Here is a 23,538-nt window from a genome sequence, read left to right on the forward strand (position 1 = left end):
ACTTTGCTAATCACCTGTGAGTTAATAAATCAGCGCGTGTGAAAAGTACTATTCACTTGTGTGGTAGATACTAACGCCAAATATCTATATCCGAGTTGCTCTGGAGATTTGGTTATCACAAGTGAAAATTCGTCCAATATAGATATAATACCGCCAAAGTATTTTCCAAATAGGGACTGTGGGGTGGGGGTATGCGCTTATTCGAGGCTGGGCGCTTATTAACTTTTCCTACCAACAGTGTGGGCGCTTATTCAAAGTGGGTGCTTATTCGAGGTTGGACGCTTAATCGAATTAATACAGTAGTAAGAGTAAGGTTTTTGTTTTCTTCACTAGCTTCTGAGGTTATATTTAAAGCACAAGACACGTTCCTGTTCAGCTATGAGAAACGACGGGCTCCGATAGAAGAACATACTACTTGTTGCTGTTTTTGTAGGTATGGGCCAGCATTCAGATATGGCCATGATTCTGTTCATGTCAAGGCACCAAATAGGTCTGACACTAGTTGCTTAGCAATAATGAACGACAGCGCTGAAAATGCAAGTGAAATGGAAGTGTTTGGGCTTGAGAAATCAGAAGCTTCACCGTCGAAATACAGTACAATTTGTAAAAGATAAAATCTGAGTTTCTATTTAGTAGTTGATGAACTTGATTAGTAACTGATTGTTAAATGTAAAATAATGATAATTATAATAAAGATGATGATGATGACATATTTTTAAAGGATTGCTGCATTAGTTTTAAGAAACTGTTATCAATGCAGGCCCTGTTAAAAATAAAAAAATACAAATATGTAAAAAATATGGATAAAAAATTACAACACTTTGAAAAAGCTAGATTACAAAGAAATTTCAAACTGTCATAAATTTTAAGAATTATTTAAAATAGTTGCACCTTTGTGAAAAAAAAAGCTTGCTTGGTGCATTCGTAGTTAACAGATGTTAAGTTTTTTACACAATACAGCTATAGACGATGGTTCATTGGAATAAAAGTTTGTGAATTTAGTTTGCTGTCTTCTATTGCTAATGCAGAATCCATTGAATTAATTTGTTAAATCACAACGAATTTTAATGGCCGTTAACATTGCTCCATCTGGGGGCCTGTTTACAAGCAGGTAGGGTAACGCTAGTGCTAGGGTTACCCTAACAGGAGGGTTACCCTAGCGCTCCCACATTTCTTCTTTTTTTTCCTCGACGTGTTTACAAGGCAGCTAGGGTTACCCTGGCACTAGGATAACCCTAGCTGAGCGCTAGGGTTACCCTAGTGCCAGGGTAACCCTAGCGCCTTGTAAACGCTCTGCTAGGGATAACTCGCCTACCCGGGACAACTTTATTTTGGCTCCAAGAAGCTAAATATGTTTAAAAATACCCGACAAAAACAGCGAATTGTGAACAAGAAACATCGTGTTCATTCACAATTTGTCGTATTTTTGCACTGGAACGGAATTATTTTCGAATAACAGCTTCTTACGACAAAATTTTACAAGGTTAACTGAAGCGTAACCGGTGTAAGTTGACCCGGGTAGTAGGGTTACCCTACCTGCGAATTTTTGCTTGTAAACCCGGGCTATCTTCTAACCCTCTTGCTAGGGTAACCCTAGCACTAGGGTTACCCTACCTGCTTGTAAACAGGCCCTAGGAAGTTGAAACTGACTTACCGACTCCTGGTCAAACGATCAAACATGTTAATCAAACAAGTAATTCTTGATTTTCACGTGACGTCATCACAATTCTAAAATCCAGAATCGCAAGGCCCCTGAGTTTTTATCCTTCACTGGCTATTAGACGTCCATAATACATATCTTTTTTAATGTTTTAAGCTCGATAGCATTCGCCGTCTTTTTAACCCATTGACTCCCGGGGATACTTGAAAGAAAAGCATATTTTGTGGACGTTTTTGACATTTTCTGGTCAGTTATGAGCTAATTAAGATGGTTTCCGCCAAACATTCGAGCAATACAGGCAAAAATCAAGTTACCACAGAGACCTCATAGCATGGTAACAGTTTGAGTACAGCTAACAAAAACCTAACAAAACTTTAGCTGCCAAGCTGAACCCGCGAAAAAAATGGATTTGAAATTATCTACATTTCAGTTAAAACGGACGTTTCACGTCAATTTAAAACAAAATGGTGCGCGTTTGAAACAATAAGCCATTTCCGAGTTACTCTTTGCCTCTGTTTTAAAACGAGTCTACGTGCAAAACCATTGAAAGGAAATGAGTTTGATTTGCATGAAAATTGGCCTCTAGGTGAAACTCATTTTCATATGAATGGTTTCGCACGTAGACTCGTTTTAGAACAGAGGCAAAGGGTAACTCGAAAATGGCCTATTTTACTAGGTTTTATTTAAGTTTTCTCGAGAATGCTTTAGAGTTTAATCACGGGGACACTAAGACAAATGAATTTCAGTGAGTTGTTTCAAATAGTGTATAAAATGTTACCGTACTATGAGTAGGTTTTTGGTACTTAATATTTTGCACTCATTGCTCGAACTTTCAGCGGAATTTAAGATCCAATCTACTCAAGACGTCACTTGCAACATGAAGGCATGCCTTTCTTTTCACTAGCATCGCGTTTTATGACGTGCTTGGGCATGCGCAAAAGGCAAAGTTCATTTTTCCTCGCTTTTCATTTTTCTTCTTTTTTTATCTTTTTGCTGCAGTTGTTGGCCTTTCACTTTCACTGGGCTTGCTTGCAATTCAAGAATTTTCGAGAGAGCGCCATCTAAACAGGAGATATTTGCCATTGAGGAGCCAAGGGTGGTTGAGGCAAATTCTCCTACGAGTTTCTCACTTAAATTTCTAAGCATTTTGTGGGTATTTTAAGCTCAATTGACCCAAACGCTCTTATCTGGGCATCATCGAAAAGGCTTTTTCCTCCCGCAGAGTTTGAGTATGAATGATGCCCTTTTTGATAAAAGATAATGACGTCACAAGTGGAACAAAGGGTCACGTTCGTCACCGCCGGTTTAGGCCGCCACAGGAACAAATGGGTTAAGATAGAGCATTTTGAATTTCGGAGTTTTGCGCCACACGAGATCAAAGATGGCCATGAGAAGGCTGTCCCGTTTTCTGGCTTAAATTCGTATTAAACCCCACTTAGTCCCGGTGTTGTGGAATAGCCTATTCACATGAATCCATGGGTTGGATGGTGGGACATGGACAGATAGCGGCGGATAAGCTTTGTAAATGCGTTATATAAAGACCATTACCATAAAAGCTTTACTGGTTAACAGTAAACGTCTTTTAGTCACATCCCGGCCGTGAAACTCGACATTGTGGACACTGAGGGAATCAACTGGTTCAAGCTAATGATCCCAAGTTTTTGTTGTGTCTGATGTATTCGCTGAATGACACAATTGTAAAGCGACACCATGTATGTACTCAGGACACGAAGAGTTGTGGTATTAAAGTACGTTTTTTGGAATGAGTTGTCCGTAAAATACCTTAGCGTTAAGTTCGCGTGACCTGTAACGCGACAAGTGTTGTGTTACCTAGTCCCCTGTCAGAGCAGAAAAGTTCAAGAAAGAAACAGGTTTTCCACTGGAGTAAAAGGACGCATAAAAGAAAGGCAGAAAAGGGCTGATAAAGATCATACTATTATTGTGCATAATGTTGCAGTTAGATCGAAGTTGCTGTCTCTTTGTAGGCTTTTGTAGTTTCGCGTAACCTGAAACATGACAAGTGTTGCGTTACCAGAATATGATAAATATACATATACATTTTCGCTGATCGCAAATTCCGAGAATCAAGGCTCAGCGCCAGTAGGCTGGTTGTTCAGCGGCATTTCGCTGTAATCGGCCAGCGGCGTTTATTGTGGTATAGAAGCCCGCGCGTGCTGTTCCTTGGCGTCCGCCATCTTGATTGTATCTAGTTCTCGTTACGAGTAGATTTCGCTTACATTAAAGGTAAAGCTTACGGTTCATCGGGACCTAGTGTGTGTCCATTTAAACTACTGGCGCAGACTATTCAGGCAGAACAGCTCGAGTTCTTGAATATTCTTCACCGTCTGCAGTGTTCAACACGGTACGGTGTCTCTTCGTTCCAAAGATGTCTTCATCGCGTAACTCGAAGGAAGAAGACAGTACTCCCAGCGATGAAGCTCTTCAGAAAGCCAGCCACCACATGAAAGAACTCTTCGATATATTGAAGCACGAGACGGACAGAGTTCGCATGGAAAAGGAAGCTCTTGACGAGGCAGCGAAGAAGCTGGAGCACGTTCATTTCTCGAAAATGGTGAAACTGAATGTCGGCGGTCACTTTTTCTCGACCAGTTTGGAGACCCTGACCAAAGATGCAGGTACTAGCGTTTGTATTGAAACTAACGCTATCTTATCAAGTTGTTTTATGTGAATTCATGTCCATCAAATCTCACTGAATATTATAGTTTGTATTTATTAATATCGTGTTTATTTTAGGTTCGATGTTACACGCCATGTTTTCGGGAAGATTTGACACAAAGCCAAGCGAGGATGGATCTTACTTCATTGATCGCGATGGAACTCACTTCCGGTATATCCTGAATTATCTTCGTACTGCGGAGCTTATTGTGCCTGAAGACAAGATTGTTCGAAGAGAGCTGCTGGCGGAGGCCAAATTTTATCAAGTTCAAGGAATAATTAATGAGCTGACAGCAGAACCGGTCAAGGACTTATTCCGAGAATCATTGATCCTGTCATCAGATCAACGCCACACCTTGATCAACTGGTTGAAGGAAACCCGGGCCGTCACAAACAGCGACATCTTGTTATACCGTGCTTCTCGTAATGGCTGGGCTGCTTCCGACTTTCACTCTTGTTGTGACAGCAAGGGACCAACTGTGACAGTGGTCAAGAGTGGAAATTACATATTTGGAGGATATACCGACCATCCTTGGGAAAGCCCTGGTAAGGTCTAACTCTAAGGGAGCGTTCATAATTTTTCAACTGGGGTGTTCAACTGGGGTGTTCAACTGGGGTGTTGTGCAGAGAAAGGGTGGTGAAAGGGTGGGTTCGTGCTTTGAAATAACATTTTTTTAACAATCCCCAATCCAAACCTAGGGGCACTTACTAGTAGTCTGATTTTCGGCTGTTAGGTGGAACGAGAACGCGGGGACTGGGACGCGAGGACGCATGTTTGGGACGCGGGGACGCGTGGCCTGGGCTTCGGGGACGTGGGACTCGGGAACGTGGGACAGGGGGACGTGGGATTTGGGTACGTGGGACTCGGGGACGGGGACGTGAGAACGCGACATCGGGAACGCGGGGACATGATAAACAAACAGAACCAGTTTTGCTTTAAATGTGTAAAATACAGTTTCCCAGGGTGTCGAAAAAGAAAGATACGCGCGACAGTTGATTTTGGAGTAGACGTCAACGATTTTGGTCTGTGGGTTTGGTCGTCAAACCAAAAAGGTGAACGCACATCATTTCGACACCTCCGGTATTGTATTTTACACATTCAACGTAGCCTGCGAGCAGGCTCCCGATTTGACCGGCGAGCGAAGCGAGTCGAGAAGGGACTAGTGGAGGAACAAAAACGGGGAGCCTCTCCCCCTTCTCTCTTTCTTCCCTTCCCCCCTCCCTTTTCTTCCCGCTTTCTTTTTGCTCCATCCTCGACTGGAGAGCCTGTTCACAGGCTACATTCAACGCAAGAACTGGTTCTGTTCGTTTATCACGTCCCCGCATCCCCGATGTCGCGTCCCCGAGTTCCCCCGCGTCCCCACGTCCCAGGCCACGCGTTCCCGCGTCTCGCGTCCTAAACACGCGTCTCGCGTCCTGGACACGCGTCCTCACATCCCAGTACTCCCCGTCCCACTTTTAGTCACAGCCATGATTTTGAATGGGCTTCACCCCAACGGTGTGAATGGGACTTCCGGTTTTCATATACGCAGTCGTGATGTTTCTATATACTGCGTGCCAGAGTCATGCCGTTTTTTACATCAGTTTAAAGCTATGATGCATAGAAAATGGCCTGGGCACTAGCTGTGTTTTGTTACCACTTTTAAATGTTCCCGTTAATATTCTAGATGAGTAGTCCTGCTATTTTCTTACTAGATTTTCCTCCTTACGTACAAAATATTATAAGTACTTGCCATTTTTTAGTACTCTAAAGCCTGTTACTCTGTAGGCGATGTCTGCATTGAAATTTGATTGCGTTTTTTTCTGATTAGTTTCTGGATGCTACAGAAGAGCACCAGACTCGTTCCTGTTCAGCCTTGTCAACACAAGTGGTCTGCCTCCAACAAAGATGCCTTTGATCGCTGGAAAAGAGGGAAATGCTATCATTTGCAACAGTAACTATGGGCCAGTATTTGGAAGTGGCCATGATCTTTGTATTCATGAACAAAATTCCAAGAACTGCTCCACAAAGCTGAACACCTCTTACCAGTGTCCAGCAGGTCAGAATGCTACCACATTTTTAACGGGAAATCAAATTTTCACTCTCAGTGAATTGGAAGTTTTTGGTTTTGAGAAGTAAGAATCTTCAGATCTTTTAAGAGAACTTCGTGCGGGATCTTAAAGAAGATTTGCAAACCATCACATATCAGACAGCTCAGTTTATTTTTTTATAATTGATTAGTAAATTTCTAACTCGCAACACAGTATAAAAGTTTACGAGTTCACACTGCTCAAAACAGCTAGTTTCCTGCATTTTTCTTTACCTTAACTTTGACGAATCAATACGTACGACTCTTTTCCAGTTGACTAAACAGTTCTGTTATTAAAATATGCCCAATCACAGGTGAACAAGTTATGATGACAACTTATAATGCAATATCGGTTGGATGTACCAGCTAAATGGTCAAACATTGTTAATCTCGCAATATGTTGAATGGAAGTGTTTGATTCTTTCACGTTACTGGTATCTTAAGAGTTATCTTCTTATTGTAGTCACACGCTCCTTGTGGAAATCATCTTCCTTTCTTTTTGTTTATATGTAGTTGACAAGGCAAGCATGTTTAAATAAACTTTACCATCCATCCATCCAGCATTAAATTTATTCTTCTTCAAACCAAGAAACGTTCAGAAAAAATGGAGGTCGTTTTTGTTGTTGTTGATAGCTTGTTAGAGGAAAGCCATAGAAAAAAAATAAACAAAAAATGTAGTATTAAATTATTCCTCATCATACTTACGGTATAAAAATATCCAGCAACGAGATTTATTTATTTATTTTATGATTATTTTTTAGTAAACGCGCCTGTTATTGCGATCACATGATCTTTGCTTTGAAAATATAGCATTGTAAATTGCAGTAGATGTTTTAGTTTAATAAAACATTTGTGTGGTGCACTTGACAAATTGTTATATTACATTTACTAAATATCTAGTCTTCAGCCGTGCAAAAAAGCCTTGCATTCTACTATCTAATTGATTTACTTGACGCGGGCGTTCGTGTTCAAATCCATTTGTTGTCGAAAAATTTGTACGAAAAATTGTAGGAAAAATTTATTCTCTGCATACTTGTGTGCAAAATTCTCTCGCGGAACTTCGTGTTACGAAAAAACATCGGGTTGTTTTGCAACGAAATTTTCCTTAATTGAAGTAGTGCAGCCCCTGAACTCTTTCTTCCGCTCGCCCTTTATAGGTGCTGAACCCAGGCGTGCGAAGAGAGAGTCCACACCCCTATAAAGGGTGTGCAGAAGAGAGAGTTCAGGGGCTGACTGACTGAAGCTATTGCTGACGAGGTACCCTTTTCTTCGAACAAGATAAAAGTTACCTTTGCTTCATCTCCCTCCAGCACCTCTGAAATCCGACCGCTCCGAAGCAATTTTCCCTCTGGAGGGAGGGGGAGGTACTCAAAAAAATTCTTATACGGGAAGGCTCCAACCCTTACCCTTTCATATACCAATTTCGACAAAGAGTAACGCATTCGTATACCTTCCATAGGAAAATGGTACCCCTTTCCCCCTTTCACATACCCTAAAGAAGAGAAAATGCATCTCTTTTCTTTATATTTCAATTGAATAACCCCTTTTTCGTAGTTTTTAAAATCAATCAAAAACGTTCCTGTAATTGAACTCTTGATAGTCGCTTGTTTCGTCAAGCTTGCTCAATAAGGGCCTGTTTATATGAATGAAACTGAAACCTGGCCCTGTTAGTTCAGAAGACTGGCGTGAGTTGTTTTAAGAATTTTAAGATATATTTCAAAACATCTATTATGGCCGGCTTTTCTAAAAACCGGACGAGAAAAGATTTCAAATCATCTGCAATTTTGTTTTGGTCGATTGTAGCGTTTGCGCAAGCTCCTTATGTGTCAACTTGTCCCCGGTAGGCGAGGCAAAAATAACCAAACTGTTAATAAGAAAACAAAAACTTGGCTGACTGCCTCGCTCTCAGCTCCAGGGTCAAAGCGAGTAACCCTCCGCCCGAGGTCACCCTGCCCCCCTCCCTCCCAAGCCAACATTGTAATTTCTCATTTAAACGGTTTCGCGGCTATTTATAAAGAACGTATGAAAAGTTCTCTCTCCCTGGGTGGCTCGGTATGGAGGGTAACCCTCCTACCAGGGACAACTCTTCTCTATATAAACAGGCCCTAAAAAGAACAACCGTAACTCAAAACGTTCATTTGATATGTTGTCGTCGTCGCTCAATTTTGTATCGCTGATTTCTACTCGTGAATATTTCCACAGATGTTTATAACTACGAGAAGCTCTTTTCTCTTTGCTCTTTTTTTTCTAGAAAAAAATATACCGTATCCTGAATGACCCTGAATGTACAGTAGAACCCCAGTAACTCGAACTCCTCGCTAACTCAAACTTACTTCCATTTCCCTTGGATTGAGCCCACTTTTCTGTCATTTTTATTCGGTTAAATGGAACTCAAATAACTCGACAACCCCGCTAACTCTCGCCCGAACTAAATTTTGTTTCCCTTGATCAAAATTTGGGTCAAATTTATCCTGATAAGTCATAACTCGAATTCAGGTTCTTGCAACTTGCGACGGTTGCCTATTGATTAGAACAACGTACAGATCACGTTTTTGACAGTCATCTTTCACTGTTATTATAAGAATTTATGATCGTGTTAGGGCTTCTGACGAGATAAGTTTAATTTGCACTGTACTGTATACTGAAGTGCTGAAAAGTCTCGACCCCGATAACTCGAACTGCTTTTCGTTTCCCTTCAGAGTTTTTCCCTTCAGTGGCAAATTAAATATTCAATCGATAACTCAAATCCTCGCTAACTCGAACTGTTTTTCGTTTCCCTTCAGAGTTTTTCCCTTTAGTGGCAAATTAAATATTCAATCGACCCCGATAACTCAAAACCCCGCTAACTCGAACTGTTTTTCGTTTCCCTTCAGAGTTCGAGTTGCCGGGGTTCAACTGTATATCAAAATTATTGATTACACCATTGTCACATTTACGAGAATCCCGATTTCTGAAACCTCCAGGGGAAACGAAAATTGCTTTGAGAAATTAGGGGTAAAATTTATACTGCAATCAATTATTTATCAGTGCCGTAGCAAGGGGAGGGGCCGGGGGGGGGGGAGTCCCGTGCCCCCCCAGTTTTTTTCCCAAAAAGGAATAACAGACCTGTATAAAATGTTGAAAATAAAATTTTATCTCCCGAGAGGTTTGAAACAATAATATTTGTACTTCTTTTCATTTTTTTAACGTACGTAGGGTGATGCACAACAATGTTAAACGGCCAAAAACTAAAACAAACCAGAAATTAAGACCAGAACGTACTATGATGACTCTGAAAGGTGAAAAATTTGCTGGTTTTAAGATACATAGACAGTCGGTTTTCTATCTTATAATTGACGTTGCAAGTGTTATACTCTCTTCAGTGGTTTGCTCAGACAGTGTAGGAAGTAAATAATTCGGGGTATGCGTTAATCACAAATAGCTCTTGGAGAACGCTGGACATAGCATTTCCAAGCTTCTAGATTTCAAAATTTTCTGAGGGGGCATGCCCCCAGACCCCCCTAGTGGCTCGCTCGCGCCTCCGGCGCTCGCGTGCCCCCCACTTAATTTACCCTTGTAACGGCACTGTTTATGTTCGCTGCCTTGATGTATTATCTTTTCTGACTTTTTCTGACAGGAGAAATACTAAAAAAGTTAAAATAAAAATAAATAAATAAATAAATAAATATCATATGCTACCTACGGTTCTTTCACTGCGGCAACGAGATCGCGTGACCTAACGATCTCGGTAAGTCGACTCCCGACAACTCGAACCGTCAAAGGAAATTGAAAAAGGTTCGAGTTATCGGAAGTTGAGAACAAATGACCGGAAATAAGGTAAAAACGGTGTTAACGGTTTTTCTTTTTATACAGTGCACATTTTAATCAAGTTTAATTACAGTATTGAGATGTCGAGTAAAAATGAAACAAAACAGTTCAGAATTACTGTATAAATCAATATGTAACGTAATGTGAAAGGAAACTGAAAGGGTACTTCGAACTTTGCAGGCAGTTTCATAAAGAACAACTTCGGGCTACTGCTACAGGGTTCATACAATTTACTTTCAATACTGACGCCCTGACGCTTCTCAAATAATCTATATTTTACACTTGTAATCGTTTATTTTTAAATATTTTCTTATGTTGATTTGAAAGAATCGGTATCAATCTCAACCAACAAAATAAACGTCTGTAACACTGACGTCAATGACGTGGCAAAGTTTGTGTTTTGGAGGGCATTTTGGGGGCTGCTCTGACTCGTGTTCTTATTTATTTCAAGATAAATTCAGTGTTTTTTACTACAGTACGCTGTTTGCTTTGACGTGTCACGTTTAGATAGGCATGGTTCGAGTTATCGACCCGGGGGGGAGGGGGGCACTCGAAAAAGTTTTTTACGGGGAGGCTCCGCCCCGAGGTCCAACCCCTTACCCTTTTATATACCATTTTGACAGAAAAAGTGCCCCTTTCATATACCTACACGACACGACATATACTTAAAACAGGACGTTTTCTTGACATTTCTATGTAGCGCTTTATAATAAATAAAGGACGATACAGCCATAAGTTGCGTCTGTTCGAAATATTTACTTTAAAGGTTATTAAATATCTTAATGCCCGAATTTTCTACCCTTTCATATACCTCAACTTGTGAAATCCCTACCCTTTTATATACCTGAGGCCTCAAAAAGGTACCCCTTTCGGGCGGAGCCTCCTCGTATAGGCCATTATAGGGAATACCCCCCCACCCCCCAGGGTTCGAGCTACGGAGGGTAAAATTAGAGTAAATGTATCCCACATTTAACGGAAATCCAAGGGAAATCGATTTTGGTTCGAGTTAGCGTGAGGTTCGAGTTAGCGAGGGTTCGAGTTATCGAGAGTCGACTGTACAGTTGAATCCCGATAACTCAAACCCTCAGTAACTCGAACTCCCGCTTACTCGAACCTATTTCGATTCCCCTTCAGGTCATTTTCTTACTAATTTTACCCTCAATAACTCGAACTCCCGATATCTCGAACCTGTTTCGATTTCCCCTGAAGGTTCGAGTTATCGGGATTCAACTGTACTTTAAACGCAATGCATCGTGGGATATATATGCAAATTTCCTCCTTTGGAAAGTCAACAACTACACAAAAGGCAAAAGAAGCGTTTGACAGTAATCGACTCACTGAAATACGAGACGAACAGTTTCGATGGAAAAGGAAGCTCTTGACGCGGCAGCAAAGAACCTCGAGCTCGTGCATTTCCCCAAGAAGATAAAACTCGATGTCGGCGGCCACTTTTTTTCGACCAGTTTGGAAACCCTGACTAAATATCCAGGTACTTACGTATGTTTAAGGCCCTGCTTTGTTCCTTGCTCCCGGGTGGGGGATAGGACCAGATGTTTGAGGCCCTGAAAGGGATAAATTCCGACGGGGACACGGTCTGAATCGGAGACATGAAGGAACTGAAATGACGACGAACGACAAGATCGCCGCCGTGAAATTACGACAGCGACGAATATAAAAGAATTGTTATTTTTATTGGTAATGTTTATGCTCAAGAAAAGCAAGGGAAGTCAGTATGAATTAAGTGAGGACAAGTTAACTTGGTTTTTGTACTAAGAAGTTAGACTCAGAAGTTTTGCGACGAAATCGCAATCTTGTTTTCCCACCATAGATTCTTTCTCTGTTTATGAATAAATGTCACGCTTCGCGAGTTGGGATGTCACGCAACGCTTCCAAATTACGGCTTCCAACGAGACTAAAAATAACGTCGAGGCTGAGAAAAGGCCAAAATTTAAGAACATCCTAGAATGAACGAATTTACAACATGACAAAGATATGTACTACATGAATCAATTTTTATTCAAATCCAACCTGTAACCAACATTGTTATCACCCATCAATTACGTGAACATGTTAATATCGATTAGGGATGAATTGATTGCAATACCACTTTGTTAAAATTTAATTAATGAGAATATTTTAGGCCAAAATCTTCGAAAAAATTAAGAATGTTTAGCCTCGGCCGAAAATAAGACGTTCTTATATAAAAATTTGCGTGTTTTCCAAACAGTGTCATTCATCGCAATCCCTCAAAGGAACCAGTCAATCGAGAAAGACGAATCGCCCGAGGCGTTCTTCAGTCCAGTGTTCAAACCAATAGGAAGCTAAACTGGATGCTTTAGTTTGATGTTATCTTGAACTGCTAGACAAAGCAATTTTAATTGCTAAATATTTTCAAGTGTTTTAACACAGTATCAAAGGTTTAATCATAGCTTCATTACTAATTTACACATTCACCTAATGAATAGCAACAAGTTCTTTCCATTTATTCAGATAATTATTTGTTTAGGGTGCACAAAAGTTGGTCTCGAAAATTGCCCGAAATATGTCACGAAGTTACGAAGTTGTGTAAGCCCAGGGCTTAATATAGCTGAAATTTTACGGTTTATTCCGTCAGCGGTCTTGACCTTGGAAAATTTAGCCGCATTGGCCGCGCCACATTCGGCGGCATCAGAGGAGCGACAGACTAGCTAACTAAACTGGGGGTCTTCAGAAAGAGCATAGCTAGTAGCTGTGATCTATTTATTTGAAATTGCAAAATTACTTAGCTCTTGAAATGAATTTAAAATTTTGCACATTTCACCAAATTTCTGGGGAGGGTTAGCCTGCGAGCAGGCTCTCTATTTCGGGGCTTGAATATTGAACCAGGGTTCACGCCTTCGGTGCTCGAAGAGTTTAATATTCAAGTTGCCCCAGAATAGAGAGCCTGCTCGCAGGCTAGGGGAGAGTATAGGCAGTAAACGTGCAGAAATGCTCTGGCTGGAAAATCTAATTTGATATCCAGCATGTTGTCCACGATAACGACAACCGGGAGCCCTGACGAGATTGAATCGAAGAAATGATTTTTATTGGCAAAATCCACAGGCACTACCAGATCCTTAAGTTGTATGCCTTCCTTGTGTTAATTAATACATGCAAGTCCCAGATTTGGTTTCTCGGCGCTAAGTCCCGGGCTCAGATTTCCTGCAATTATTGACGTCCCAGTCTCGGATTTTCAAATAAGGGACCCGCGTCTCGGCTAGTCTCGGATTTCCATTCGCCACCCCTACTGTTTGAGCTTTATCCGCCACGAAAAGGTCAGTTAATTTACCTGCCAACTTTTCCTAAGTCAAACGCGTGAGATCGTTCTCTACAATTTTCGAAATTTTCCGATTGTTTCCGGAGTTTTCCGAAGATGTTCCGGCAACTTCCGAGCATTGCCGAAGAGTAACGAAGATGTTCTGTCGATGATAAAACGTTGCCAAAGTGAGTGAAATTGACTCAAACACGAATAGCAGTGCTCATTTTCCAGATTATTTTACGCCAAAATTTGAATTGAAATTACATTTAAAGGGTTTTAAGAGTAAGTAATCGAAATTTGTCAGTCAGGCGTGAGAAATTGGCCTGTATGCGTGAGATCGACATTTTGGATCGCCAAGCGTAAGACTTACGCATAATGCGTGAGAGTTGACAGGTCTTTCAGTATAGATTGTGATACAGTCATTTGTACTTCGACGAAAGAGATTTACAAAAAGGAGACAGTTTCAACCCTCCGAGAAGGCATGAAAGACATGCGGCATACGGAAACCCCCAAACAGGGCCTCGTTTTTTGAAACAAACTTATGCTTGATCATTGCTGTTGTGAGTTCTGACTCAGTGAATATCGTTTGTGTTATTTTTGTCATGTTTATCTCAGGTTCGAAGTTGCACGCCATGTTTTCAGGAAGATTTGAGACAAAGCCAAGCGAGGATGGAGCTTACTTCATTGATCGCGATGGAACTCACTTCCGGTATATCCTGAATTACCTTCGCACTGGGCAACTTATTGTTCCAAGGGACGAGCTTGTCCGAATTCGTGAAGAGCTTCTGGCCGAGGCTGAATTTTATCAAGTCGGAGGAATAATTGATGAGCTGACAGCAGGACCTTTCAACTTTTTTAATGGCTCGGAGATCTTGTCATCAAAACAAAGCCAAACATTGATGAACTGGTTGATGTACCCCCGGGCCCTCATCAGTGACAACTTGTTCCCTGTCTTGTTATACCGTGCTTCTCGTAATGGCTGGACTGCTGCCAACTTTCACTCTTGTTGTGATAAAAAGGCGCCAACCGTGACAGTAGTCAAGAGTGGACTTAATATATTTGGTGGATATACTGACGCCGAGTGGGTCAGCTCTGGTAAGGTCTAAAGGCTGGTTCTCATATAATCGCCCCGATCGTTTCTATCGCCTCGGTCACTTCAAATCGTTTTGTCTCGTGTTACGTCGCGGTCACGTCGTGAACGACGTGACCGTGACGTAACACGAGATTATCCGAGGGGACTTGGTAGCTCAGGATAGTGCTTTGTGTAAGACCTCTCGTAAGGTAACGAAGTGATAAAGTAGCAAGGAAACAAGGTAAGAAATAGACATATTTACATAGATACATTTTGCTGATAAGATGCATCGGGATGCTGTTCTTCGTATTGCGCGTTTTCTCTTGTCGAGTTTTAAACGTGCTTATTTACACGTGTGAGACATGGTGTAAATGTTTGGATTACTAAGGTATGTGAATAATGTAATATATTACATGAAGTATCATCTTTAGTAATACCGCCAAATCTGATAAGGAGATTTTATCTCACATATGTTGCTTAAATAGGTAGTTTTTTACATGGAAAATGAATTTATCTTTACGGTAGGTTTGTGTTTTGATATTATATTTGCGGTGGGTATTGTTAAAGTATGCGGCTGGCTGAAAAGCTGTTGTTAAATTTCTGTTTGCGTTACAAGAAAGCCATTTTGGTGCGTGTTAGGGTCGAGGGTTGTTGAGGTCAGAGCAGTTTTCAGATATGTCAAACGATGTGTCAAAAGGAGAATATTAAGTGAAGTTACCACGCAAACAAAAATATTGATGTGGTATCTCATCTTCGGCTGTGTTCGTTTCTTTAAACTTTATTCAGTAAAGAATAGGAAGGGCGTATTATGAATAGTGTAGAAACAGAATAAAAGAATTAAGGGAAGTGCGATTATCGTTATCTGACAAACAGGAAATAAATTTGCTTTGCTTTGTTAATTGTATACGCTTTCCAGAACGTGATATGATATTTTGAAGACACTAATGTCACAAAGTCAAATTCATAATTCCTTTTTGTTTGTTTTTCTTAGGGCCGGGTCGCACTAAAAAAATTTTTGGAAGAATTTGTTTACTTTGCGGTGAAAATCTATCAACACGCGAGATTTTTAAGTGCGACCTCCACTTAAAAAAAAAGGCGAACCGATTTTCCAAAATTTTGTCTTTAATAACAAAGGAAGCCGTCTCCAGTGATAACAGAACCTGTCAGGGAAATGACATTGAAGGTCATGATCGCACGCAATCACAAAGCGCGGGAACTTCGCTAGAACACTCGATCATGGATGGAGGTGGCTTTTTTCTCAGTTCAACACCATTTTATCCGGTTACTTTTTTGATCAGCAGCAGCAGCAGCAACAGCAGTTTGGCCCTTTTATGAATGAACTGCATTCGCAGTTAAACGTGGGTGAAGGCAGTCAAAGCAGGCCAGGGAGCGCATCGAGCGATATAACGAGCTCCCCGACGAGTCCCGTTGCTGTTGCAAGCACATCTACAGCATCTTCTCCCGAATCCGGACCGGCAAAGAGAACTTACGACAAATGGGTCCGACGATGATCAGAAAATGCTAATTCGTCTTTGGGCTGATAATTTCGATCGCCTGAAGAGCAGAGAAGCACGAAAAGTCTGGGATGAAATGAGGCGAGCACTGAACTCGAAATTTGGCACGAAGAGGACCAGGGATAAAGTCTTTTAAGCGTCAAGCAATCAAATTCATTTCCGGTTGTCACTTGCGAAGCCGGACCAAGATATATTAAGTGATAATACACAATACATCTTGCAACATGCAGTATCAACAAAATGCAAGTAATCAACGTTTTCACGGAACATATATCTTGTTCTTCCACGGCGTAAATTTTGAGAGTTTAAAGCGTATTTTACAAATAGACTGGAGCAAAAACAAACTAAACTAGCAAAACATGTGGCAAAGAAGTGTGAAACAAACAGGAAACCACGCAGCGCAGACTATAAATGCAATGACCTCTAGACATTTCCTTGGCCACAATCTTAAGGCTCTATTAAATACATAATGCCTCCAGATAAAACAGATCCCCATTAGAAAGAAGTGAGAAGCAAATTACGTCAAAAAACCTTCTCAGGAAACTAATTTGCTTTGCTTTTCACCACTTCGGCTTTAGATTTCAAGTGTAGTGTCAGGTGACGTTCTTGCTAAACAAAGACTGAATGTTCGGGCAACATCTGTCGAAGATACTGTGTAGTGGGTAGTCGGGGGGTAGTGTACAATCGGGTCGAGGGTTGTTGGCGCCAGAGCACTTTTCAGATATGTCAAATGATGTGTCAAAAGGAGAATATTAAGTGAAGTTATCACGCAAACAGAAAAATTGAAGTGGTACCGTAGAATTCCGGTTATAAGCCCTGGGCTTATACAACTTCGTAAGGGGTTTTGGGTGGGCTTATAAGCGGAGGGGCTTATATCCGGGAGGGCTTATAAGCGGAAGGAAAAAAACGTTTCAAAACGAGCCACGGGAGTGTTGACCACAATACGTTTTTAAGTTAAAAACACATAATAAAGCAACATTTAGCCCTATTCAGTACTGTCATCTGGTAGAGGGGGGCTTATATCCGGGGGGGGCTTATAACCGGATGTATTTTTTTGTTTCCAGGATGATGGGCCTATAACCGGGGGGGCTTATAAGCGGGGGGGCTTATAACCGGAATTCTACGGGTATCTCATTTTGCGTTTTGGTAGGTTGTTTAAACTTCATTCAGGCCATAATAGGAAAGCAGTATATTGAATACGCGGTAGATACAGAATAAAACCATTAAGGGAAGTGCGAATATCGTTATCTGCGAAACGGGAAACAAATTTGCTTTGTTCAGTGTACTTATGTCTTACTAATTAGGTAGCTGTATCAACAAGTTGCGCTGGAAGTTCTAAAGAGCGTATTGAGAATTAATAATTTAATCAAGGTTATTATTTTTGACTGAGGGCTTTTCATGCACAGTTCTAGTTTATTTTCACTGAGAATAATTTTAGTTGCAAGGTGAGTGAACGGTAGGGTAACATGTCTGTGCAGAGGTGTATATAGAACACTTCTTTTACATATTGGAAGCTATCATCGGTCTTTAAGCGGCAGAGCAGAAGTAGTTGTTGAATATTGACCTTAATTTTTTCATATGCTCACTAGTGGCGCACGACGGAGTTGTGATTTTTGAACAAGTTATGTAAAATAGAATATTTATTTAAAGGACGATTTCTAGAACGTTATATGACATTTTGAAGACACTAAGTCATCATTCAAAATTTGAATGTAAGTAAAATTTGTGCAAGCTATGAAAAACACTCACTCAATGTCAGCTGTGTATTCATATATACAGTAGTAATACATGTCATTATTTTCATTGACTGACCCAGGCAATAAGTTCTGAAGTACATGGCTTATCTTTTGCGGCACCTGTTGGAGACCAATACTATAAAATTCTGCTTATAAGCATCCCCCCCAGATATAAGCTCATTTACCTGCATGTAGACACTGAAAATACATCCCTACTATTGTTCCATATATAGAAAGGAATTTGATTTATGATCAATGTACAGTAATTCAAATGAATTTGAACTTGATTTACATTGTAGAGAGGTTTTCACTTGAGTGTTAACTCATTAAATGTTCACTGCCAGATTTCCACATTTCCACACTTCCAGAGATAGACTGTTAACTGTTTTGCAGTCTATGATTGTGGTGGAAATGGAGACTGTTTTCGTTTTTCGAAGTGTTAGTCATCAGATCTTTAACCCGGTAGCAAGTCATTTGCTGCCCTCAGGGCCGATGGCGAATAGGGAAGTAGGTAATTAAGTATGTAATTAGCAAATCATTTGATAGTGCGTTTTGCAGTTGTTGAATACCTTAGAAATCATTGCGAAGATTTTGTTGAGTTTTTGGAAGGACAGTTGGACAGGTTTGACTATGTGAGTAGAATGTGAAGAAAGGGCACATGGTGCGATGCTGGTATAGCACAAGCTGTTGCAAATGCTTGAGAATGAAATTTGAGAATTAATATTGTAGAATCCGGAGATGGTTTTTCTGAGCTTATATGATTGTTAGCAACGGGTGCTACTTTACTGATCTGTAACACGAGACAGCCCAACGGGCACTTTGATCTTGCGATCGGGCGATTATATGAGAACATTACACAGACGATCGCTAACGTCTGCGGCGATTGGGGCGATCAGGATCGCTTGTGTTCTATCCTTCTAGCTTCTCTTTGGCTTCTTGGCCGTAAAACTGCAATAACTGAGAAGATAGGAGGCCACGAGTTTGCTCTTTCATTGAAGGCTGCCACTGTGTCGGATCTAGGGCTGAAATGATTGTTTTTCGTAGGTCTTCGCTCAAACCAAGCAATCGGGACGATCACATGGGAACCCCTGATCGCTTTTAATCGCTTCGATCGCCTGCAATCGTCTCAGAATTTGCAAACGATCGATGCGATAGAAACAATCGGGGCGATCATATGAAAACCAAGGCCTTTAATAAGGTAGCGCTCATTATTTGTAACGTTGGGCGTTAGGGGGGAGGGGAGTTGTTGTCTAATTATATGTTTGCTTTGAAAGAACATTTTTCATCGGTCCCCAAACCAAACCCAAGATCTGTTTGGTGTACCCACACCACCATGCAGCCACCAGCTTGCAATGAAGGCTAATGCGAGGAGTCTTTTTCAAATACAAATGTCATGAAGGCCTTTTTAACGATATTCCCCCGCATTAGCCTCCATGCATTGCAGGCTGGTTTCAGTCCAATACCGAGAATACAAATATGGTCTATTGTAGTAGATGCAAAAATAAAACACTTGCTATGATGGCCTGGGCACCAGTATATTTTGTTACCACTTTTTAAGGTTTTAAATAAGTAGCCCTGCTTTTTTCTTATTAGATTTTCCTTCCTAAGGAGGGGCAGTTACGTACAAAATACTATCGACTTACCATTTTTTCTAGTGCTCTTTAGGCTGTGGCTCTGTAGGCGATGTATTACTTCAGAGCATTGAAAATTAATTGCATTTATTCTGGTTAGGTCCTCATGGTATTTCCAAAAAAGCACCAGCCTCGTTCATGTTTAGTCTTGTCAACCCAAGCGGTCTCCCAGCAACAAAGATGCCTTTGATAGCTGGACAAGAAGGAAATGCTATTGTTTGCAACAGTCGCTACGGGCCAACATTTGGACTGAACAATGGAGTCAATGACCTCCGTATTGCTATTGAACCAAATTCCAAGAACTGCTCCACAAAGCTGAACAGCTCCTATCAGTGTCCAGAAGGTCAAAGTGCTGACACATTTTTAACAGGAAATCAAAAATTTACTCTCAGCGAATTGGAAGTTTTTGGTTTTGAAAAGAGAGAATCTTCTAAATCTTTAAAGATCTTTTAACAAACCTTCTCCTTTTTGCAAACCATCGCATCTCAGACAACTAAATTTAGTTTTTAAAAGTTGATCAAACTGTTGGTAAATTAAACTAGGATTAAATTGAATAGTTTTAAAGATTGCTCCGATCTATTATATTTTTTATTATTATTATTAGTTGAAAATGATGTAACTTTTTATTTAATGGCTAAATGGTCAAATATTGTTCATCGCCCAAAATGTTAAATGGAAATGTTTGATTCCTTAACCGGCCTTAAAATTACGATAACACGATGAAAAATACGTCAAAAACGTTAAAAATAAATTTTCGCGAGTCTAATTTCGTGATATTTTAAAAATCGCGAAAATCGCGAAAATTAAGTCTCGCGAAAATAAGTAACAATAAGGTAGTTTTAGCTAACGCGCCTATAACTGCGATCACATGATCTTTGCTTTGAAAATATAGCATTGTAAATTGCAGTAGATGTTTTAGTTTAATAAAACAGTTGTGCGGTGCACTTGACCTATTGTTATATAACATTTACTGTGTATCAACCGTGTAAAAATGCGGACTAACATTCTGCTATCTAATTGACTTAATTGAGCGCGCGTGCGTTCGTGTTCAAATCCATTTGTTGTCGTAAAAAAGTATAATTCTTTTCTGTTCGAAAAATTTATTCTGTGACCAAAATTCCCTCGCGAAACTTCGTGTTGTTTTGCAACGAAATTTTCCTTAATTGAAGATATTGTTGAGGAGATAGACTTTCTAAAAGTCGTTCGCTTTCCGTTTCCGGTTTGGTGGAAGTAGACCCTCGGACTCTCACTCTTTGCGCTCTCTCTCTCGCGCTTCGCGCTTCGCGCTCTGTGAGCTCGACTTGTAAGCAAGTCTACTGAGGAGGCACCCTTTTCTTCGAGCACGAAAGAGGTCACATTTTATACTTGTCTCCCTCCAGCACCTCAGAAATCCGACCCCGCCGAGGCAAGATCTCCCCCGGTGGGAGGGGGAGGTACTACGAAAATTCTTATACGGGTAGGCTCCATATGTTTAGTTTTAAACCTTTCGCTTTTTGTAACCGTCACTTCTGAAGATGCGTGCTGTAGCGTGTAGTCCATGTGTTATGTTTGTTGCCGCTGTTTGTATTTTAATTCTAGTGAAATTGAAATGGCCAAGAAACAAGAGCGTATATGAGGCTCCATTCGTATACCTTCCATAGGAAAATGGTACCCCTTTAACATACCTACAGAATGAGTTGTATAAATACATCCCTTTACTTTATATTTCACTTGAATAGCCCCTTTTTGGTAGTTTTTAAAACTAATCAAAAACGTTCCTGTAACTGAGCACTCAAAAAGTCGCTTGTTCCGTCAAGCTTGCTCAGAAAGGAGCAAAGACTCGAGTTACACGAGAATTACGATGACGACAAATCAAATTTTATCCTCTTGCAAAGTTATTTTCTCGCGCGCTCGCCTGCTTGCCCTGACTGATTGACCCTCGGAAAGAAATAAAGGTCTTGAAGGGGGAGGGGAGAGGTGGGAGGAGAGGGGGGCGGTGTATGTAAATCTCATTTCCCAGTCTATTGCTTTCCCGACGTTTCCAAATCCCAGTCCCGGTTCTATTGTGTTTTGTTTGTGATTCCCAGTCCCAATGACCCAAATTTCCTTTTCCCAGTGAAAATTTGCCGAAATTTCAGTTCCCATTTTGTCCTGCGATCACACCATGACTTTTCTGTCCTGTCGGTTGCTTACTTTTTAAACGCACGTAAAGAGTGTAATAGAAAAGCTCGGCGGGTAGAGTCGTACAGTGGTTGCTGTCATGTTGAGGTTTCGCGTGACCTGTAAACTTGACGTGACAAGTGTTGTGTGATCAAAAACAATGAAACATACATCACTTCCGCTAAATTACCGAGAATCAACAGACAGTTTTAATAGTCGGAACAGCTCGTGTTTTCTGCTGTGTTTAGCACGGTGGCTCTTTGTTTCAAATATGTCTGCATCACGAAACTCGAAGGAAGAAGACAGTATTCCCGAGGATGATGAAGCTCTTCAGAAAGCCAACAACTACATCAAAGAACTGTTTGGCATATTAAAGCAAGAGACACACAACGTTCGCAAGGAAAAGGAAGCTCTTGACGAGGCAGCACAGAAGCTCGAGCACGTCCATTTCTCGAAAATGGTAAAACTTAATGTCGGCGGCCACCTTTTCTCGACCAGTTTGGACACACTGACTAAAGATCCTGGTATGTTTCGGAATTATGTACCATCATTGTGAATATGTACTAAATACTAACGGATTTTTGGCTGAGTACAGTTTACATCATCGTGTTTTAATATTCCAGGTTCGATGTTACACGCCATGTTTTCAGGAAGATTTGAGACAAAGCCAAGCGAGGATGGATCTTACTTCATCGATCGCGATGGAACTCACTTCCGGTATATCCTGAATTATCTTCGCACTGGGCAGCTTATTGTGCCTGAAGACAAGATCATTCGCAGAGAGCTTCTGGCCGAGGCTGAATTTTATCAAGTTGAAGGAATGATCAATGACCTCAGAGCAGGATCCTTCAAGAGTTCATTAATCCTGTCGTCAGATCAATGCCAAACCTTGATGAACTGGTTGAATGGCACCCTGGCCCTCACAAGCAGAAACTTGGTCCCTTACTTAGCATATCGCACTTCGCGAAATGGCTTAAGTGCTACCAACTTTCACATGTATTGTGACAACAAGGGGCCGACGGTGACAGTGATCAAGAGTGGAAATTACATATTTGGAGGATATACCGACCAACACTGGGATGGTTAGTCGAGTACTTATCTACTGGCATGTTTGTTATTTCATTTTATTGCTGATCAGATCTCTCAGTAGATCCTACGAATAGCAGCATTATCGTTTGCGGTCCCTTGCAGTTTTAGTCTTATTTTTAGACATACAGCTACCTTAACAATAACAGAAGGTTGCGCTGTTTAAAAATCTGACTTTTTACTAAAAAATGTTCTCTATAACACCTGATTTTTTTTTCAGCGCTGTCGATGGTCAAATGCCCGACCATCCGGGCTTTTGTTTGAACAAATTCCCCACTATCTGGGCCTTACTAGCGGTCAAATGCTCGCCGGGGGTTGCCCGGGGGTGATCTGGCTTAGAATTGACTGTTATATGGCCCTGCTCATAGCATTATTTTCGATCAGATGACAAGTTTCCTTTCTTTATTAGGTTCTGGGGCTCACAAAAAAGCACCAGCCTCGTTCCTGTTCAGCCTTGTCAACCCAAGCGGTCTGCCGCCAACAAAGATGCCTTTGATAGCTGGAAAAGAAGGATATGCTATCTACTGCAACATTAGCTATGGGCCAACATTTGGAGGTGGCAGTAACTATGATCTTTACATTCCCAATGCACCAAATTCCAACAATTGCTCTGTAAACCTGAACAACGCGTACCAATGCCCAGCAGGTCAGAATCCTACCACGTTTCTAGCAGGAAATCAGAACTTTAATGTCAGTGAAATGGAAGTTTATGCATTTTCCAACTAAATTGAAGAGTGATCTGCAACAGCTCTCATTTCAACTATTTCATTAGGTGCATGAGTCGATTAGAAACCATTTATTAAAGTCATTATACGGTAACGCTTAATACAAAGTGTGATTTAAGTAAATTAAAAGGTTGCGAAGCCAATAA

The 23,538-nt window shown here is 40.9% G+C and overlaps 4 protein-coding genes across 6 annotated transcripts in view; all 4 read left to right on the forward strand.

Annotated features, from left to right (window-relative positions):
* Positions 1–985, forward strand: part of LOC144638863 (BTB/POZ domain-containing adapter for CUL3-mediated RhoA degradation protein 3-like) — a 27,795-nt gene extending 26,810 nt beyond the window's left edge. Inside the window, exon 3 of the mRNA XM_078498154.1 lies at positions 334–985. Coding sequence (XP_078354280.1) covers positions 334–614 — 281 coding nt within the window. The 3' untranslated portion in view covers positions 615–985. The remainder of the gene's footprint in view (positions 1–333) is intronic.
* LOC144638831 (uncharacterized) overlaps positions 1–7,262 on the forward strand; it is an 18,657-nt gene extending 11,395 nt beyond the window's left edge. The window contains exon 6 of the mRNA XM_078498114.1: positions 6,148–7,262. Coding sequence (XP_078354240.1) covers positions 6,148–6,455 — 308 coding nt within the window. The 3' untranslated portion in view covers positions 6,456–7,262. The remainder of the gene's footprint in view (positions 1–6,147) is intronic.
* LOC144638860 (uncharacterized) overlaps positions 1–20,391 on the forward strand; it is a 38,308-nt gene extending 17,917 nt beyond the window's left edge. The window contains exons 1-4 of one of the 2 annotated variants that reach the window (XM_078498149.1): positions 11,197–11,244; positions 11,422–11,701; positions 14,105–14,584; positions 19,543–20,391. In XM_078498149.1, coding sequence (XP_078354275.1) covers positions 11,575–11,701; positions 14,105–14,584; positions 19,543–19,895 — 960 coding nt within the window. In that variant the 5' untranslated portion in view covers positions 11,197–11,244; positions 11,422–11,574 and the 3' untranslated portion in view covers positions 19,896–20,391. Of the gene's footprint in view, positions 1–11,196; positions 11,245–11,421; positions 11,702–13,772; positions 14,585–19,542 lie in introns of those variants that run through there. The other variant, XM_078498150.1, reaches the window with a different exon arrangement.
* On the forward strand, positions 3,802–23,538 carry LOC144638851 (uncharacterized). Of its 2 annotated transcripts, none has more exons than XM_078498142.1 (3): positions 3,802–4,296; positions 22,205–22,663; positions 23,077–23,538. In XM_078498142.1, exons 1-3 carry the CDS (start codon positions 4,047–4,049, stop codon positions 23,391–23,393), a joined length of 1,026 nt encoding a protein of 341 aa, XP_078354268.1. In that variant the 5' UTR covers positions 3,802–4,046; the 3' UTR covers positions 23,394–23,538. The 2 variants fall into 2 exon arrangements, with proteins under 2 accessions (XP_078354268.1, XP_078354266.1); XM_078498140.1 differs by lacking the exon at positions 3,802–4,296 and adding an exon at positions 21,801–22,105 and having other exon boundaries at positions 23,077–23,536.

Source organism: Oculina patagonica, chromosome 14 (genome assembly GCF_052425735.1).
Source record: "Oculina patagonica isolate OP01 chromosome 14, crgOcupat, whole genome shotgun sequence".
Classification (NCBI taxonomy): Eukaryota; Metazoa; Cnidaria; class Anthozoa; order Scleractinia; family Oculinidae; genus Oculina; species Oculina patagonica.

What these genes read in the sequence shown, in the direction of transcription:
- LOC144638851 (XM_078498140.1), top strand. Translation starts at nt 21,853, where the DNA reads ATGTCTGCATCACGAAACTCGAAGGAAGAAGACAGTATTCCCGAGGAT. An exon ending in CACACTGACTAAAGATCCTG is followed by an intron (nt 22,106 to 22,204) that starts GTATGTTTCGGA and finishes TTAATATTCCAG; the next exon opens with GTTCGATGTTACACGCCATG. An exon ending in TACCGACCAACACTGGGATG is followed by an intron (nt 22,664 to 23,076) that starts GTTAGTCGAGTA and finishes TTTCTTTATTAG; the next exon opens with GTTCTGGGGCTCACAAAAAA.